The 20,461-nt window shown below is 42.4% G+C and overlaps 1 protein-coding gene across 2 annotated transcripts in view; it reads left to right on the top strand.

The window, feature by feature from the left end:
* The window catches only part of LOC148902761 (YTH domain-containing family protein 1-like), an 89,953-nt gene that overhangs the window by 18,066 nt on the left and 51,426 nt on the right, over window positions 1-20,461 (top strand). For both annotated transcript variants that reach the window (XR_016114245.1, XM_088990459.1), the window contains exon 6: window positions 1,839-1,965. Coding sequence is in view for 1 of the 2 variants with exons in the window: in XM_088990459.1 (XP_088846585.1) it covers window positions 1,839-1,925 (87 nt within the window). In the remaining variant the exon portion in view is untranslated. The remainder of the gene's footprint in view (window positions 1-1,838; window positions 1,966-20,461) is intronic.

Raw genomic sequence — 20,461 nt, 5'->3', positions numbered from 1 at the left:
TTCCCAGACAGAGTCTGTAAGGCGAAAAGTGTGTATCCCAAAAATTAATTTCCCATAGGAAATCATTAAAATGCGCATAATCCATTCCCAGGTCCCCATAAAACATAATTTTCTTCTTTTTAATTTTCTAAGCCTTAAAACTACACAAAATATACCTTCTTATTTAATGTATAATAAATGTCCTATGGTATTATAATTAGAGAAATAAACTGTACGGTATAATAAAGTCGTTTTATTTACGTTTGTGATGGTCGTTGATGGCTTGATGGAATAGAGTGGCCGTTTTCATCAGCATTAAATACTTGATGAGGAACGTAGCCTTCTTCTTTCACCATCTTGAGGAATATTCCCTTGTAGGTGCTTTCTCTGCGATAATTTTACCTAGTTCCTCATCAATTGTGTTCTGTTTATCTGGGTTGATAGCTTTTTACATCAAGTGTACAGATGACTTGTGCGGGTTATTTGTGGAGCCTAATTGATGTGAATTTTAACCTTGCAGTCTACACTCTGCCTTTGAAATATCAGTTGAAACGAGTCCAAATGTCACTGTTTTCTATCCATTTTCTCACTCTCTCTCTGTCGTCTGCCTGTCTCTTTAATGTTTAAACCACCTCCCCTCACTGCTGCGTTCTTGGTTTGGCTTTAACCAACTGGGGGCGGGGAATAGAGGACCAAAACAAGCCGGATGCCATTTTCTTTTCGGAGAATGGGCTCGTTCGCAAACGACACATTACTCATTGTGGCAGCTCGTGTGTATCCCGAAAAATAGTTCGTATGTCAAGGTAAAATTTTCATAAATTTAACGTTTGGAAACCGAAAAGTTCGTAAGCCAAGGGGTTCATAAACCGAGGTATCACTGTATTTATACAAATTACAATATTATCATTTTACCAGTGGTGGGTCATTATCTGACTCTCAGATGAATGTGACTTATATTTTTTCCATGAATTCTTATTAAACGATTCCAAATTGTCTTCAGCTTCATTTCATTGCTTTTCCCCTGTTGTGCTTGATTTAATGATTATTATTTAATTTAATGATCCATTCTCCCATTCATGCTGATTCAACATCACTCGAGCATATCAATGGACAGTTAGGACACGGGAAAAAAAATCATTGGCACCGTCTTCCCACTCTCGAGAACTTGCACACTGCAAGAATCAACAACCCTGCCCACCACCTTTTCCGGCGACTCCCATCAGACAGGCGCTCCCGATCCATACGCACCAAATCCAGCAGACATTTAAAGGACAACCGACGCCTCAGGACAAGTTGTTTCCATAATTTGTAAAATCGCTTGAAATGACTTCTACTGGGCGTATTTTACAAAGATTCCACGGCATATAGCTATATTTTACGTTTTAAGACTCGCGCTGAATATTCCGGAAGTCTTGTTTTCGAGTTGATGACGATTCCTGACGTCACGTCACGTCTGGAACGCCCCTGACCGAGAAAGTGCCACACAATGCATTTTGGGTACTTTGTTTGGTTTGAAAACATCGTGTTGATCTGCGTTTATGGCGAAATTAGAAGGAAAACGCATAAATAACGCGATGGTGAATTGTTCTGTGTTGCACCAAGACTACTATTTGATACTAGTTGACGCAAATTCCTAGCAGACAAATCAGCCCATTTCCAACGGAGCTTGGGCGCCATCTTGTGCATTTTCTGGGACGCTACATTGGAGTCCTGACGGCTCGAATTGATACGGGAGGACTTCTTTAATCGATTGCAAACATTTATGCTTTCCTCTTCGGAACTATTTGAATCATATTCATAACCGGATGAGTAACAAGTAAGCATCTTCTCTGAATCTGAAGCCATTGTTTTGATTCTAGAGCAAGGCAAAACGTCCTGGCCTGACGTCAAGAACAAGGGGGCGGGACCTTCTGGAACTCGGCATCTCCAAGGTCATTTTGAAGTAGTTTTGGGACACTGGCGGAAGTCGACGCCGAAACATGTCAGGTATTTGAACACCTACAATACACTGTGTGTAAGATAAGAATCTGTTTTAAATTAGATGTCAAGTAGACAGGATGAACTTAATACAACTATTACATTTTTATTGGTGTTTTGCATTTGACTAAAAATATCAGCCTGCGTGTTTTGGGTATTTTAGATGCTATAAAACGATTTTCTGATGTCACTTAGGAAACAAAAAAATGGTGTCTGTTGTCCTTTCAACAGTTTAGTCATTAACTCTCGACACAGTAACCCAAATCTAACTGTATAGTGCACAGGTGTCAAAGTCAAGGCCCGCGGGCCAAATCCAGCCCACCACATCATTTTTTTCGGCCCGCAAAAGCAAATCAAACTTGTTAAATTCCATGATGATTGCTAAAATCGGAGCCAAAATGTCATATTTTTGGATGTCAACCACAATAAAAGTCATTATTCTTGACTTCAGATTTGAAAACGAGTTATTCATTAATTTGCTGTGTGCTCTATATGTAATATTTGAAGGAATTTAAACATTCTAATGGGTTCCCCAAATTCTTAACGGCCCTCGAGAGGAAACCATAACTACAATGTGGCCCGCGGCAAAAAATGACTTTGACACCCCTGGTATAGTGCCTCTTTGCCATTTTGCACAATCCCGTGGAACAGCATCCCGTTAAAATCATTGTCGCTCCAGTTCTGTACTCACTTGAATCACTGTCTGCATGATACTTGGCACATTGTCTCACAGGGGTACCATTTACATCAAGGAATTAGATTAGATTAGATTAGATTAGCAGTGTCTGAAACTCATCATCCACTCAGATCCTCTATTTTGTTCTTTCCTTTACTTCTTCCTCTTCCTTTCATAATTTTGCTGCTGTGAAATGTAATTTCTCCACTGCGAAACTAATAATGGTCAATCCAATCCAATCCACTCGGTCATTGGGCAGGAACCGATCCCATAACAGACGGGCGTCTAGTGACTATTCGATCAACCAGTAGTATTAAAGTGAATAGGTTTAATTTGCAATACAATGGACTGTATTTGTTTTTGACTCAATGAAAGGTCTCATTTGCACATCACCTTTAAACTTCTTAGGGTGCTTTGAAGTGACTGAACTACTTCTGTATTCGGGACTCTGAAGTGACTGAACTGTTTCTGTATTCATGGGGGGAAAAAATAGCATACCTCTTTCTAAAATTCAGCAGAAAAGCGACAATCCAATCGGTGTGTTTGAGGATCAGGTGACACATTTGAAGAGAAGGTCAGAAATCCATGGCGTGAGTCCACTACTAATTCCTCTTTATCCCTCTTCTCCTCTCCTCCCACTTTGTATTTAGCCAGTCTCAGAAAAAAAGGTGTTCAATCATCTACATTAGTCCACGGCTATTATATCCAATTAATGCCTCCTCGTGGTGTTTTATTGTGTTATAAACTGCTATCGCTTGTGGTTCACTTGACAAACACAATATGTGTCTTTGGCGCCTGCCATCAGGGTTGTTGTGCCTTTGCTTGGGGAGGACTGAGGAAGAGGTTGTGGGGGGGGGGACTTGGCCACTGCCCACGGGTGTCCTGGCCACTCTACATCAGTTAGTTTTGGAGGAGATCCTAGTTGGCTTTTTAAGAGGCTCCATTATAGGCTTGTTAATGTCTTCGCTAAAGGGGAAATGGTACTCTCGATTCTCCGTGGACTCGGTATCCTGACTGGCAGAGACGCCAAATTTCCCGCCCGCTCGTTCTCCTGGGACCCCCCCACCCCACCCCTTATCTCCCGGACTCCGCGCAAGGCGGGCCTGCAATTGCTGGCCGACCTCCTCCGTGCCGCCCCCCCTGGTTTATTTGACACACTGCTGCTGCTTCTTCATGCTCATCATGGGCTGGTTCAGAACGGTTTTATGCATTGGTCGCTGTGCTCTGGTGTTAATGTTGTCTTTTGTGATGCCACTGTTATCTGAAAAATGTGGAAAGCAAAAAAATATATATTTTTCTTACTGAGTGAACTTGGATGCACGTTATTGCACATTTAGGACATTGACTGAGGGCCTTTTCGAGTGAGTGTGTGTGTGTGTGTGTGTGTGTGTGTGTGTGTGTGTGTGTGTGTGTGTGTGTGTGTGTGTGTGTGTGTGTGTGTGTGTGTGTGTGTGTGTGTGTGTGTGTGTGTGTGTGTGTGTGAAATTTGAATTGAATACTATATCTGTATGAGTTTCATAAATAAATTTTTTTCATATTTGAAATTTGGTTCCCACAAGGCAAACTCCTTGCACACCTCGTCCCCACAATGTAGCAAAAACGTGATGTGTGTGTTGTGTGTGAAATATGAATTGATACTATATCTGTATCTTCTTTTCCTTTCGGCTTTTCCCTTCAAGGGGTCGCCACAGCAAATCAGTATCCTCCATCTGTACGAGTTTCATAAATATATTTTTTTCATGGTTGAAATGTGTTTCCTACGGGGCAAACTCCTCGTACGCCTCGTCCCCACCCTGTAGCAAAAACATGTATATTTTTGTGTGTGTGTGTTGTGTGTGCGAAATTAGAATTGATACTATAGCTCTATGAGTTTCATAAATATATTTTTTTCATGTTTGAAATTTGGTTCCCATCCCACGGGGCAAACTCCCTCGCACACCTCGTCCCCACCTTGTCACCAAAACGTGAACGTGTGTGTGTTCTCTGTGTGAAATTTGAATTGATACTGTGTCTGTATGAGTTTCGTAAATGCAGTAAAGTCTCGTTATATCGATATTGAAGGGAGTCCGAAAAAATATCGATATAACCGGGACTATCGATATATCCGACCCTGTTTGCATGTAGTTTTCTCTGTGCGTGCATAGAAATAGTATCAATATAACCGGGACTATCGATATATCCGATATCGATATAACGAGACTTTACTGTATATATATTTTTTCACATTTGAAATTGTGTTCCCACGGGGTATATTCCTCACACACCTCATCCCCACCATGTAGCAAAAACGTGCGTGCATGTGTGTCTGTGTGTGTGTGGTGTGTGTGTTGTTTGTGTGAAATTTGAATTGATACTATATCTGTATGTTTCATAAATATATTTTTTTCACGTTTGAAATTTGGTTCCCGCGGGGCAAACCCCTCCCACACCACATCCTCACCATTTTGCAAGAACGTGTGTGTGTGTGTGTGTGTGTGTGTGTGTGTGTGTGTGTGTGTGTGTGTGTGTGTGTGTGTGTGTGTGTGTGTGTGTGTGTGTGTGTGTGTGTGTGTGTGTGTGTGTGTGTGTGTGTGTGTGTGTGTGAAATTTGAATTGATACTATATCTGTATGAGTTGCATAAATATATTTTTTTCCACGTTTGAAATTGTGTCCCCATGGGGCAAATTCCTCACATATATCGTCCCCACCATGTCACAAAAACGTGTATTTAAGTGTGTGTGTGAAATTTGAATTGATACTATGTATGAATTTCATAAATACATTTTTTTATGTTTGAAATTTGGCTCCCACGGGGAAAAACCCCTCACACACCTCGTCCCCACAAATTCAGAAAAACATGAGCGTGTGTGTGTGTGAGAGAGAGAGAAATTTGAATTCCTACTATATCTGTGAAGCAGTTTAGTTGATTTAACCGCGACGAATGTTTCAGTACAATCAAACAAATCCACAGAAAACCAACAACCTTCACTTTTGGAAAAAATTGCCACTTTGTTTTCAGATTTACTGGCAATCGGGATGTGTTGGACACCAAACTGTGTCGCACTTACTTGATTCTGTTTGTGATCAATCTCCACCTGAGGTGGTAGTACTCTTGTCCTTCATCTCCACTTGATGAAGCGTTGTTAAGGAAAGGTGGCTCTTGGTCACCTTAGCAACCATCGCCTCCCGTGGCGGTCGGTGTGAGTGACAAGGGGGATGGTGTGACGACAGGAGAGCTTTGTGTAAACTGGCATTTCGTAGAGATGGATGAACTCGTATTCACCATATCCAAATATACCAAATGCTCACTCGTACTTCCATTTGCCGCCAACTATTTCAATGTTATCGTTTTCACAAAAGCACTTTTCGAGCGAGCCGATTGTCAAGAAGGAATGAAAGAAGTGATTATAGTGTTTCTCCCGTGTTTGAATTCATGTTCTCGAAGCAAAAATGAACAAAATGTGAGAGTGCAGCGGCAAAACAATTGTATTCTCGGCTGAAGGATAAGTGGCTGCCATTGATTGGTGACAGCACTGGCAGCCTGTGTTCATCTCACTCCCCTCTGTGCTTGCTCATGCGAGACCCTTGGAGAGTATTCGTACAAGACACATCGGGCCCAGTGTGTGTGTGTGTGTGTGTGTGTGTGTGTGTGTGTGAGGAAGAGAGATTAGACTTTTCACTCAGAACACTAAATGAGTAAGAGGAATTTGTTTCAGGGTTCAAGTGATGAAATGCTTCGGTTGTAAATATTGTCTTATATGATTTGATCTTTCTGCAACCACGTGTGAGGCTTCTCAACGGGAGGACAGCAGAAATATGCTGTTGTTGTATTTTGCAGTTTGAAAATGGATGGATGGATGATCGATGGATGGAATGATGATGGATGGATGGATTGATGCATGGATAGATGGACGATAGATAGATGGTTGGATGTATGATGGATGGACTCAAACATGGATGGATGAAGATGGATGGATGGATGTATGATGGATGGATGGATCCATCCATCCATCCAAGATGGATGATGGATGATATATAGATGGAGATACAGTTATTATTTTATTATACATAAAATAAGGTATACAGTGAGACCTCAACGTACGAACTTAATAGGTTCCCAGACAGCGTGTGTAAGGCGAAAAGTGTGTATCTCAAAAAAGTAATTCCCATAGGAAACCATTAAAATGGGAATAATCCGTTCCCGGGTTTCCATAAAATATACTTTTCAACTAAATAAGCCTTAAAACTACATACAACACACCTTATTCTATGTATAATAAATGTGCTATTGTATTGTAATGAAAGAAATACACTGCATTGTATCATAAAGTCATTTGGCGTTGGAGGTCGAAGGTCAAAGGGAATTGCTGTTTGGAAAGAGAGGCGCATTACATGACGACTGTAATTAAAGAAATAAACTGTGCTGTAAAATAAAGTTTTATTTATGGTCGTTGATGGTTTATGGAAGGAGAGTCACCTTCCATAAGGACTGTTGGTAACTTAACCTCTGGTGCTGTTCGGTCGTGTGCTTCCGCCGAAGATCACTCCGCCAGCCGTGGTGGGTGTGTATTATGAAAGTAGTGCTTATTATAAGGTTTAATTTTCATAAATTTGACGTTTGTAAGACAAAAAGTTTGTAAGTTGAGGTGTTAGTTTTAAGAATTAGAAAATTAGAAAGTAGAAAATTATGTTTTATGGGGACCTGGGAACGGATTATTCTCATTTCAATGGTTTCCTATGGGAAATTAATTTTTGTGATACACACTTTTCGCCTTACACACTCTGTCTGGGAACCAATTAAGTTCGTAAGCCGAGGTATCACTGTACACACAAATTAAAACATACGATGACTTATATTCATGATGACGTCTGTTTCTTTTCTGCTGGTTGTGGAAATACTGTCGAGTCGTCCATTTTCATCTAACCTATTCGTGTCATCCCTTCTTCAAGGTCCTCTTTTATTTTGCCAGTTCGCCTACTTTGCCCTGGTCTTCCTCTTCCTCTTCCTCTCCTCATCCCGCATGCCTCAGCAGGTTCTCCTTCCTGTCTGTCTGTGTTGGCATGAACCTCGCTGGCTCTGTACCACCCCCGCCCACCCGCACTTTATGCTTATTGGACCAGCTGTTCCACTTAAATTCACCATAGCAACCACAACCTGTTGCCAGGCAACCGTGCTCCTCTCTCCGATTCCCTCCAGCGTTCTCCACAGGCAAATAGAAGAGCGAAAGAGACGGAAAATTCCCTTAGATTGTGCGGCGTGTATGCATCGGTATGTGTCGACTGCTCATCTGAGAGTCGCAAAGATGGCGTTGATACCAAAGCAAATCGGTTCGCATAGAGGTCAGCGGGACCAGCAGTCAGATAGGCGTCAAATGACCTTGGACGTTGCACACCGAGTGAAGGAAAGTGCGCATGATGGAAGGTGCCTTCCCCCGTCTACGGTTGACTGTGCTCTGATGTGCGATGAAGCGCGCCACGGTACATGTGAGCTCATGCTAAACAATTCATGGTGCTGTCGCTCTTAGAGGCCCCACTGTCAGTGCTGCCTCATGGCCCAAGCATACTAATCAGACACTCCACGGTGGCACGCATGCAAACATACACACACACACACACACACACGCACTCATGCACCCACACTTACACACGCACACACGGACTCACACACACGCACATACACACACACTTACACCGAAACACACACAAAGACACACGCATGCAAATATACTCACATGCACACACACGCACACACGCAGACACACACACTTACACACATACACACACATTGACACACACTTACACAAATACACTTACATGCAGACACACACACACACTCAAACGCACGCACACATGCACACAAATATAATCACACATGCACACTCACGCACCAACACCTACACACACACTTACACACATAAACATGCTCACACACACACTTGTAAACACACACTTACACAAATACACACACACGCACACGCATACGTGTATATACACACATGCACAAACACGCACACACACACACACACTCATATACACACACACTTACACAACTACACACACACACACACACTTACACACATACACACGCACATTGACACACACTTACACAAATACACACACACACGTGCACACCTACATGCAGACACACACACACACACAAACACACATGAATGCAAAAACACATGCACACACACAAATTCACGCACCAACACCTACAGACACACACACACACATAAACATGCTCATACACACACTCGTAAACACACAAATACACACACACGCACAAAAACACACACACACATGCACACACTAACGTGTATATACACACATGCAGAAATACGCACATACGCACTCGCTCATGCACACATATACACACACACTTACACAACTACACACACACACACACACACACAGGCACAAACACGCATGCGTGGCCACTATTCAACAAAATGTCAGAATGTATTATTTAAAATAACTTTGTGATAATACCATTAATATGAAAGGTTTTCCGTTTCTCATGATTGGCAAAAATCCAGCCAAACAATCGGAATGAAAGTCAATTTGCCGGGTCTGCTAGCTAGCCTGCACGCGGCTAATTAGGGGTGTTTACCTGTTTCATCATGAACGGCCAGTATCATCCAATGAAAATTGCGCTTTCCGCCAACCTGGGTCGGTATCATCCAATCAAAATTGCGCTTTCCGCCAACTGCAACCTAAACAGGAAATGAACAGCAAAAAAGCGTGAATATGTATTTAGTTTTATCGACGAGCCAGATGCAATCATCAAAAGAGCCATATATGGCTCGCGAGCCGTAGGTTCCCGACCCCTGCGTTCAGTGATGCTTTGATTATTGTGCCAGTTTGTCTTGATTATGATATTCAATCATGGAAAAAACAATGACACGGGGTGCGACTTTCTGGAATTTCTTCTGGGTGCTCAATCAAGCTTCCAACCTCACAGCGTTTGTTAAGTAACTGTTTGAGCAATCTTCATTTTGCACGCCCTTGCTGAACAAAGCCGCCATTAGCCCGGCAGCATGGCTTCAGCGGGTGGCGGGTCCCGATGACGGGGGCTGGGGGCTTCATTTAGCTAGCAGCCTGAAGGACAAAAGCAAGCTGGGGCTATGTTGCCGTCGCCCCAGCCTAGCTTTCTTTTGTCCGCGTGGACGTGTGAAGCTCCAGTGACAGATGGCTGCAACATAATGCCATATTTGTTACCTTTCCCACTGACGTGCGCCCCGTACTCTTTCTGAGGACGACCGCAGAGAGACGGCAGCTGTCCGTTCCTCTCCCCGTGCCACCTCGCAATATAAGCGCTCAAGCACATGCACACTCACCGCATGATTAAAAATCAACCCAGTGTAAGTCTGGCTATATTGTGTTATTTTTCGTCAATTCTTACTGGAGTTAAAATCTTGTGATGGAGAAAAGTGGAACACGCTAAGTGTTCTATTTGGAGCTTTTGTTATTTTGGGATTTGTGTGTGTGTGTGTTTCTGTCCTTGCCTTGTTTGAGAAAAAAAGGATGGTGAATCTTTTCATGTTGAGATTCCCAAAGGAGGGCTGTGTGCAGTACCATAATGAGAAACTGCATAACGGACGCCATCTTTTAAGACTGACTGTCTTTTCATTTGTCTCATGCACACCTTTTTCTTTCAAGACAGAGTCATACTTTCAGAAGAAAAATTTCTATTTGTAGAACAAGAAGTGTGAATGTAGAGTCACTTCACTAGTATCTCTTTGAACTCTTTCAACAGTAGCCAAAATGGAACTGTATAGTGCCACTTAGCAGTTTTTTTTTTGACGACGATACTAGTGCAGCGTGTTCTTCCGGAAACAAATTCCTTGTGTGTTCTACATACTTGGCAATAAAGAGGATTCTGATTCTGATCTCGGATGTTCTTACCAAAGCGTCTCACCAATGAACAAAAGCGTAAAGTTTATCATAGGATGCAATTTTTAAAAAATAGAGAATATATATCCAGCCAAGGTGAGCAATCTACAAAATTTTGCCAGTCCGTCATTTGTTATCTGTCAGTGGCCTGTATATCCATCCATCATTGTCAGTCATGTTTTGGAACTGCACTTTCATTTGTTGGTGTGCCAGTCTGTCCGCCCAACAATCAGTCAATCTTCCCCCCCCCCAAAATCCATCTATCCATCCATCCATTTTCCAGACCGCTAAATCCTCGCGGGGGTGCTGGAGCCTCTCACAGCTGTCTTTGGGCGCTAGGCAGGGGACACCCTGAATTGGTTTCCAGCCAATGACAAGGCACACAGAGACAAACAATCACTCACTGTCACACTCACACCTAGGGACAATTATGAGTTATGCATGTTATGCATGTTTTTGAAATGTGGGAGGAAACCGGAAGACCCGGAGAAAACCCACGCAGGCCCAGGGAGAACATGATATCTCCACACAGGAAGGCCAGACCAGGTCTTGAACTCACGATCTCTACACTATGAAGTCTCCGTGCTAACCACTTGACTACTGATGTAGGCAATACATTATTCTCTCAGTCGTCAGAATCGGCCGTTCATCAGTGATGGACTTATCACAGACAAAAAAATGTATAAGGAATGGCCTAGTTGGCTTTTATTGGGCAACACTTGTGTTGTCAGATGACCAAATATTCTTCTGAGTCTTGGACCAAGCGAGGTATCACACGACATGTCCATCACCGACCCACCTTGACCAATCAAGTACTTTCTTCAAGATTCAGTCCATCAGTGCAGATCCAACAGGAAGGCAAGACAACCAGCTTGTCGAGAAGGTATCGATCAGTTCTTGGATAGTGGAGACGGGGTAGTATGAATTGTCTATTCTCACAAAATTTCTTGAATATTTGCTCATCAGCAACTGTCTTAGCAATTTGGTAAGAAAAGTAGAATGAGTTGATTCAATATTTTCCCTTTTGTTCAAGGCACTTTTCAAATGCTACACACAACCTTGTGATAGTGTGTACCACGTCTGGTCTGGCGTCATAGGAATCTTCCTTTTGATCAAAGCTGAAGAATCGATTGAAGGACAACGTAGGACATGTGGCAAGATAAACAAAAATTCTAACATGGCAGACTTCTATCATCATGATCTTGAAGCATCCCAGAGTTGTTGACCAGACACAGTATTGGCACTTTAAGCCATTTTGCCAGTTCCGGCCTCCATCCACCAACCCGGTTATCCTTCTCTCACCGTCCTTATTCGGATAATCGTCCTCATCCGACCTTATCCCTCCTCCCAGTCCATCCACCCCCCTCCTGAAAAAATAGCATCTGTGCATGATGCTAGGGGGAGTGAGACACGGGACGGGGAGGAAATGGGTTGCGGCAATTAATACCCGACAGACGACAGTGATTACTTTGCTCCATACATTCTCGTAATACTGCCGAACCCATTACAAATGGCGCCTTTTGTGACAACTCCGAGCATTATCAAAAATAACAATTATATTCCGTATACAAAGATGCAAAAACCCTGGCACTGGACTGGACACATTTTTGGCTCATCGTCTAGCAGTAGGTGAGTTAAAGATACTGGAAAATCACAAATCTCATATTGACGTTTTTGGTAGATATATTACTTTTGTTAATCATCCCGTCTTCTTGATCTACAGTGAGACCTCAACTTACAAACACCTTAACTTACAAACTTTTCGTCTTACAAACGTCAAATTTATGAAAATTAAACCTTATAATAAGCACTATTTTCATAATACACACCCACCACGGCTGGCGGAGTGATCTTCGGCGAAGGCACACGACCGAACAGCACCAACAGTCCTTATGGAAGGTGACTCTCCTTCCATAAGCCATCAACGACCATCAAAAAAGGTAAATAAAACTTTATTTTACAGCACAGTTTTTCTTTAATGACAGTTCTCATGCAATTCCCTTTGACTTTATACCTCCAACGCCATTCCATCAAGCCATAAATGACCATAACAAATGTAAATAAAGTGACTTTATGATACAATGCAGTGTAATTCTTTCATTGCAATACAATAGCACATTTATGATACATAGAATAAGGTATGTTGTGTGTAGTTTCAAGGCTTATTTAGTTGAAAAGTATATTTTATGGAAACCGGGGAACGGATTATTCCCATTTTAATGGTTTCCTATGGGAATTTTTTTTTGAGATACACACTTTTCGCCTTGCACACTCAGTCTGCGAACCAATTAAGTTCGTAAGTTGAGGTCTCACTGTATTTGACCCCGTTCCCAGAAACGCCATACCCTACCACCTTCAAAATGGAGCCAGTTTATATTTTTTTTCTCCTCTCCACTCATTTTGACATCAAATGGGATCTCAAATAAGCAACTGTAATCAAAGGTTGTTTGCTTCACCAAGGTCAAGTGTGGCAAATTGAATGCGTATCGCACACAAGGATTACAGTAAAACCCGAGCACTAATAATGTCTTTGCGCCGCCTGGCTATTTAAGATTTATCATGTCTGAGTCGTGTCGAGGGCCATTGAAGGCACATTGGACGGAATTGGTCAGATTTGCACAAACTGCTGTTGATTTATCGCCATGCCAGAGGTTAATGATGGTATCACCCACTGCCACACGATCTTTCCTCTGACATGTCGCGCCACGAGGGGCCAATGCGAAGACCTTGTCGCATTGTGTCCTCAATTGTCCCTTTTCTCCTGGTCACACAGTCCACTCAGGTCACCTCCCTTGATGCTTTATTTACTGACATTGGGCTCTGGAGAAAATCATCACAAACGTTCGTTTGGCAATTTGCATACTCGGCACGGCAGCCAATCAGAAGCCTGTTTCGTGATTGGGACTATACCGTGACTATAAAGTGTACTTGAGAGTTTTGAAAGACGCTTAGAAAGAGGAGTCCACGTGGTTAGTAGTGGTTTGCTTGCAGCCTTTGCTTCACTGAATAAAACAACCATTTGATTTGAATTATTATTATGTATTTTTTTTTTCTTAGAGAAGTTGTCGGCCACCCGGTCCGAGACGTTTTGAAAGTTGTATGCCCGACGTAATAGTTGTACTGTCTCCGGGCAGACGTCATTTCAAACACTGCTAAAAGGTAAGTATGACATTTATAAATGAACTGTACAGTAAACAGTTTTGTATACATTACAGGTACAGTTATACAGTCATACAAATTGATAATACGAAATATAAAATGATAAAAATGACACTAAAAATGATACAATTTATAAATGAACTGTAAACAGTTTTTGTATATAATAGTATTCAATAGAAAACATTGCTTAAAAACAAAAGATTGACATCGTATACTATCCTGTCGCGTAAACGTCACGTCGGCCATTTTAAATGGATTTTGACTTATTATTAATAATAAATGTTGAATATTTTGTTTTCTGAATGAGATGGTCACCCCCTTACACAGAAATCTGTAATCATTAAATAAAATGCAGAACAAGAAGCACGTGTCAGTTAACGCCTGAAACAATGAACGAGCATAATTTGAATGAAAATATTTGCATTTGTATGCTATTAGCATAACTTTGCCGCTTTGGCGAATGAGTGCTTGATTTTCTGAATGAACAGTTTATGTGGGCGGGGTTGAAGGTCAAAATGTGGCACTGCCTTCAGGCTCTGTTGTTGTTGGGTAAATATGTCGCCTTCTGCCAGGGTCAAAGTTTGTTTCAGGTTAAAGGTCGCAAACAACGCTATACCCACTGCGTCAAAAAGAAACAAACTGCCAGTGAATGACGGATTTTTCCTTCAGCGACGCCTTCTTATTCTGTCTGTTCAAACGCACGTAAACGTATAATTATATAAGGAAATATTGACCATATTTGTCTTCCTTGCACCTGCCTCAATATTTCTGACCGCGTGTTTGCCCCTCCCCCCCTCAACCACCAGCTGAGGCCGCGAACAGCAACCGTGGGGGTCGAGGCCCCCACGGTAGGGGCGGGGGTAAGAAGAGCGGGGAGCAGCGGGATTTTGGGGAGATGAATGGGGTCGTCTGAAAGTGTGGCACGTGCCATGGCGGCTGCTGCCCATCCCCCCCCTCCATTCTTTAACTACAACATAAAAAAAAAACGCAAGATGGCACATGCACGGCCTCCAATGTAACGTTCTATGCTTAGTGCATCTGTTTGTGCGTTGCCACTTGAGATGAGGGCCCGCAAGCGCGGCGAAGAAGAACACTCGTACAAATGTACGTGCTTGCTGACATCCATGCAATCCTGGTTGATCCTAACTGCTTAGCCGAAAGGGAAAACAGGCAGGGGGTGGAAATAAGGTCTCATTGTGTGTGATTCTTTATTGCACCGATAATAAAATTTGGCCTCAGCATAGCAGATAGTATCCACTCGCAAGAGCGCTAGGAAGGTGTATTGGGTGTATTTTTCTGAATGGCATGGGGGGGGGGGGGAATCACTCACACACACACACACACACACACACACACACACACACATACACAGACACAAACATAGACGCACAAACACACACAAGGACACTAACAGACGCACAAGCACACACACACACACGCACACATGCACATACACAGACACATAAAGACACAACCAGACACAGACACACACACATGCACACACACAGACACAACCAGACACAGACACACACACATGCACACATGCACACACATAGACACAACCAGACACAGACACACACACATGCACGCACACACACACAGACACACACACATGCACACACACAGACACAACCAGACACAGACACACACACATGCACACACAGACACAACCAGACACAGACACACACACATGCACGCACACACACACAGACAGACAGACACATAAACACATCCACACAAAGACACAAACCGACAGACAGACACACATACACAAACAAACAGACACACAGAGACAGACACACAGACACCTGCACACACACACACACACTCACAAAGACACACAGACACACAGAGACAGACACACACACAAGCACCTGCACACACAGACTCACAAAGACACACAGAGACACACACGCAGACATGCACACACACACACACACAGATACACACACACACACACACACACACACACACACACACACACAGATACACACACGCACTCACACAGACACAAACAGACACACATACAAATGAGACCAAAATATAAGAGCATATCCAAAGATGACTTGCCACTAACTCTAAACAGGTGCAATGTAGTCGAGGAACATGGCATCTAATATTGTTTGTTATGAGAGGAGGCGTGGCAGGTACGAGCGAGTCTGCCTCTCACCCCGCTGACTTTGCCTGCTGCTTCATATAGCGACATCGCTCTGGCCAGTTACCATGGAAACAAGAGGATAGGGTGTATATTTCTTGAGGTTGAATATATACATTGTGACAGGGCTAGGTTTGTGGGGGAAGGGCAGAATGCTGTTTATTTGTTGGTAGTTTGGGATTGGGAACGACGGTACTCCAAAATTGTGTGTACATGGAGGGGGAGGGGTACTTTTTAATTCAAATAATTTACTTAAACTGCTTGGCTAACCTCAGAACTGAATTTGCTGATAATTTCTGTGTGATTAAGTGGAAGTGAATCCTTTGCTTTCGTTCACATATCCAGATTCCACACATAGACATGCATGCAACATCAATAGTTCTGTTTTTCTCGCACTGAGCATGCCTTTCACAAATTTATTCAGGAATTGAAAGTATGACGTAGAGCGCCATTCCTGCATTTGTTCAGGATTTGTTATTTATAACTTGGGTGCCAATAAAGCGATGACCATGTCCTCTGGCAATTATTTTCCCTTCCACAAGGAGGTAGCATTTCCTTGTTTTCCTATGTTAGTGCTTTGTTCCAGCTTCAGCTGTTGTTAAAGCGCTCTATAAACCAATATACAGTACATGTATATGTATTGCATTGTATTTTGAACAGCCGCCCTCATTTCAAGCTCACATAACTCCAGAATCACATAAAATAGAAATTAGCTATTTTTTTCTGATGAAAGAAGAGAGTCTAAGGTTTCTCACGCTGCATTGAATGTTTATGTAGTCCTAAAACCCAATATTCTTTGGGTCCTGGAATTCAAGTGACTATGACAGAAATCATATACAGTAAAGTCTCGTTATATCGATATCGGATATATCGATAGTCCCGGTTATATCGATACTATTTCTATGTACGCACGGAGAAAATTACATGTAAACAGGGTCGGATATATCGATAGTCCCGGTTATATCGATATTTTTTCGGACTCCCTTGAATATCGATATAACGAGACTTTACTGTAGTATTTATTTATACATGTATATACAGTAAAGTCTCGTTATATCGCTATTCTCGGGAGTCGGAAAAAATATCGATATAACCGGACTATCGATATATCCGATCCTGTGGCATGTAATTTTCTCCTTGTGTTCATCGAAATAGTATCGTAATAAGCAGTACTATCGATATAACCAATATCGATATAACGAGACTTTACTGTATTTAGCATAACAACGTAGACTAAACTTAGACACATAAATGACATTGAATGTTTTACAACGTGCATAGATAAAGTAGTCAAATCACATATAACAGCATGACACTTTTAAATATGATAACTTCTTATTCTGTCTAATCTCTATCAGTAACTGTTTCATCATGATGACATGACGCCAATGTTCAGAAAGCGGAGGTTGGACAAAAAAGCGTGCGCTACCGTGGAACACGTTCCAGAAAACGAATCGATCGCTGTCAGCACAGTCAGCAAAAAATGCAACAGGGGATCCGAATTCATTTGCCGTCAGGTGATCCCAGACAGCAAGTGTAATGGGGGTTGCTACTCTGTTTGCATGTGTGCGCTCTCATCTGATGACTTGTTTAATTGAGCTGCTCCTTTAGTTTGGGGTCGAGGTGGGAGGTGGAGGACGTCCCTCCTGCCACTCGCCTATTCCCTCGCCCTCCCTGCTTCTGTTATTGCTGTGATATTTTTCTCTCCTCTGTCCCAGAAGTAATTTGGCTTGTGAAATTGCACCTTTTTCCTCGATACAGCCACCCAGCAGCACTCTCAAAACCCCAGTCACACACACACACATACACAGGCACACGAAGATATAGACAACCCAAGTGCTCTTCTTCGATTTCCTGTCTTGGTAGCTGCAATCACTCTCACCATGTCCTTGGTCTACGACCTTGGGCAGCCAATACCCCCTGCAATCCATCGTCATGGTGATGACCCTTCATTTATCACGATGGTGGCAACCATTGCATGGTGGTGTGGCACACACATATGGACTTATATGAAACCCTGGCTAAAAAAATAAAGCTTGTTTTAATTATGAGCCTCTAAGACAATGCTTATCAATCGGGAAAAGGGTGGAGTGCCCTCTATGGGTCGGTGAGGAGATCTTGCCCCAAGTGGAGGAGTTTAAGTATCTGGGAGATGGTGATGTCGGCTTATGACAAAAAAAGTATTTCTGTACGCGCTTGATTGAATACCTTTCCATTAAATGACCCAGAATACACTATTGCCAGTGGCGAACCGTCAAGAAGGCCTGCAAGGCATTCTCTGCTGGCCTAAAAATATCTGGATCACAGACTGATGTCCATTATATTTTGTCCATGAATTCCTTTCATTACTTTTCCCCTGTTGCGCTGCTTCCAGACGTCTGTTTTCACATTTCAGCAATTATTTGTTACCACGGTCAGAAATCTACCTGTACGCCTTCACAATCTGTTCTGCAGGCCCTCGAGCATCAAACGTGTCAATCAAACTGTTGCTCTAACCAATCAGATTTCGAGTTGGCAACACAAAAGGGACAGGGGATGTCTTCTTGAAGGTGCCAGTCAATGTCAGAGTTTTGGCAAACTATGATAGGTTAGTCAGTAGCCATTCATAGTTTTGGAAAACTGATCTGATTACAAGCCGCTAGTGACAAGAGCATACTGGCCAGAGCTAGCACGCTGTATCGGTAGCGAGCTGCATAAGCAAATATAGTTGTGTTGCTTTAATAGCCGTTTTGTCAACAATGGCTGAAGGAGGAGAAGAAATGGATTTAGTTGAAGATTTACTGTTAAAGCCATTTTCAAGACAGACTTTTAAAGAAAAGTTGTGGACATCATTAAGAAAGGTCGAGCTAGCAAAAATAGCAAATAATATTGCAATTTTATGAGGTTATTATTGACGTATCGCCATCCTTTGCCAATCATCTTCTCTGTGGTGTGAACGAGCGACTTCTGACCCCATATTATGAATCCACACTTTCATGGTAAAAAGTTTAATGACAATATTACTTTCTTCACAAGTTATTTCCTGGCTAACTGCACCCTCTGGTACAGTACAAGAAGTGTAATAAATCACACCACTCTTTTTATTTACAGTCGCAGCTGTGGATTTTTTCAGACGTAGCACTACTGAAGGCCTAGGAGTGACATTCTCGGCGTGCCACTGTCTATTGCACATCGTTGTGTCGCATCTATTTTAGAGTTCAGTCAAAAACTTTTGCTCACTGTTGTTGAACTTCCCGTTTTTTATGAATCAGCAGAGGAAAGACAAGTTGACAGTCAGAGGGAGGCAAGAAAAAGATGAAAAGAAGGAGTAAAGTGGGACATGCAAGAATACCCCCATCCCCCACCCCATTCATTCTTCTATGACCTCTGACAGTAATCCATGGGCCCTGTTTCCTCATTGTCACTTTTTTTTAGTTATCCGGACAAAAGCCAGGAGAGCGAGAGACACACGATTGGGAAAAAAAAAAAGTGCTGCGGTATAATAATGATTGCGGCATTACTGGGTGCCAGAGGCTTGGTGGCCATTTCATGCCAGCGCCGAATGAATGTAAGGGATGTTTATTCATGAGAGCAAGAGGGTAATAAAAGATGTCGGGGAGGTTGGGAGGTAGTGATATCACTCCTGTGCTTGCTAGTGGTGTCTCTGCAGCTTGAGGAGACATAGAGCAGGTCTGCAAATGAGGTAGAAGATTGTTCCATCAATTGATTTCAATACGCTTACAACCCACACCATTTCTTTGTTTCCTAAATGACATTAGAAAAACGTTTTATAGAATCTAAAATACCCAAAACACGCAGGCTGATATTTTTAGTCAAATGCAAAACACTAATAAAAATGTGTCCCAAAACTACTTCAAAATGACCCCGGAAATGGCGAGTTTCAGAAGGTCCCGCCCCCTTGTTGGCGACGTCACGCCAGGACGTCTTTGCCTTGCTCTAGAATCAAAACAATGGCTTCAAATTCAGATTCATTTTGTTACTCATCCAGTGATGAATATGATTCAAATAGTTCTGAAGAGGAAAGCATAACTGTTTGCAATCGATTAAAGAAGTCAATTCGAGCCGTTAGGACTGCAATGTAGCGTCTCTGAAAATGCACAAGATGGCGCCCAAGCTCCGTTGGAAAAGAGCTGATTTGTCTGCTGGGAATTTGTAGTCTTGATGCAACACACAACGATTCATCATCGCGTTATATATAAGTCAAAGTCAGCTTTATTGTCAAATATGCTAATATGCATGACATACAGCACATATGAAATTAATGTCCTCTCGGACCTAGCGTGCAAGGCACTTGTATGGCTAAAAAAGACAAACAATTGACAACAGACAATACATATAATTTCTGAAAGTAAAGTGAGGTGTGTCCACGTCACTTAGTTGGCTACAAAATGATCACGTCCTTTGTTCATCTATCAGCTGTGACCAAAAGAACCCTTATTTTGATCTGTATTAGGCATGCTATGTAAATCATATTGTGGTAATGTTCATAATAATAACATGTCTATCATCATCATTTGTTCATAAAATGCCACCCTCTTGTGGGCATTCAAAGATTTTTTTTTATGGAGGTAGGAGTCGCTAGGTGCCCCTGCACTTGGTTCCATTGTCTTCTGCTGTCTCCGCCGCTTCAGGTCTCACGCAT

Source organism: Hippocampus bargibanti, linkage group LG01 (assembly GCF_051943395.1).
Source record: "Hippocampus bargibanti isolate YZ-2025 linkage group LG01, ASM5194339v1, whole genome shotgun sequence".
Lineage (NCBI taxonomy): Eukaryota > Metazoa > Chordata > Actinopteri > Syngnathiformes > Syngnathidae > Hippocampus > Hippocampus bargibanti.
Note: the sequence above shows the minus strand (reverse complement) of the source record. Positions and strands in the feature narration are given on the sequence as shown.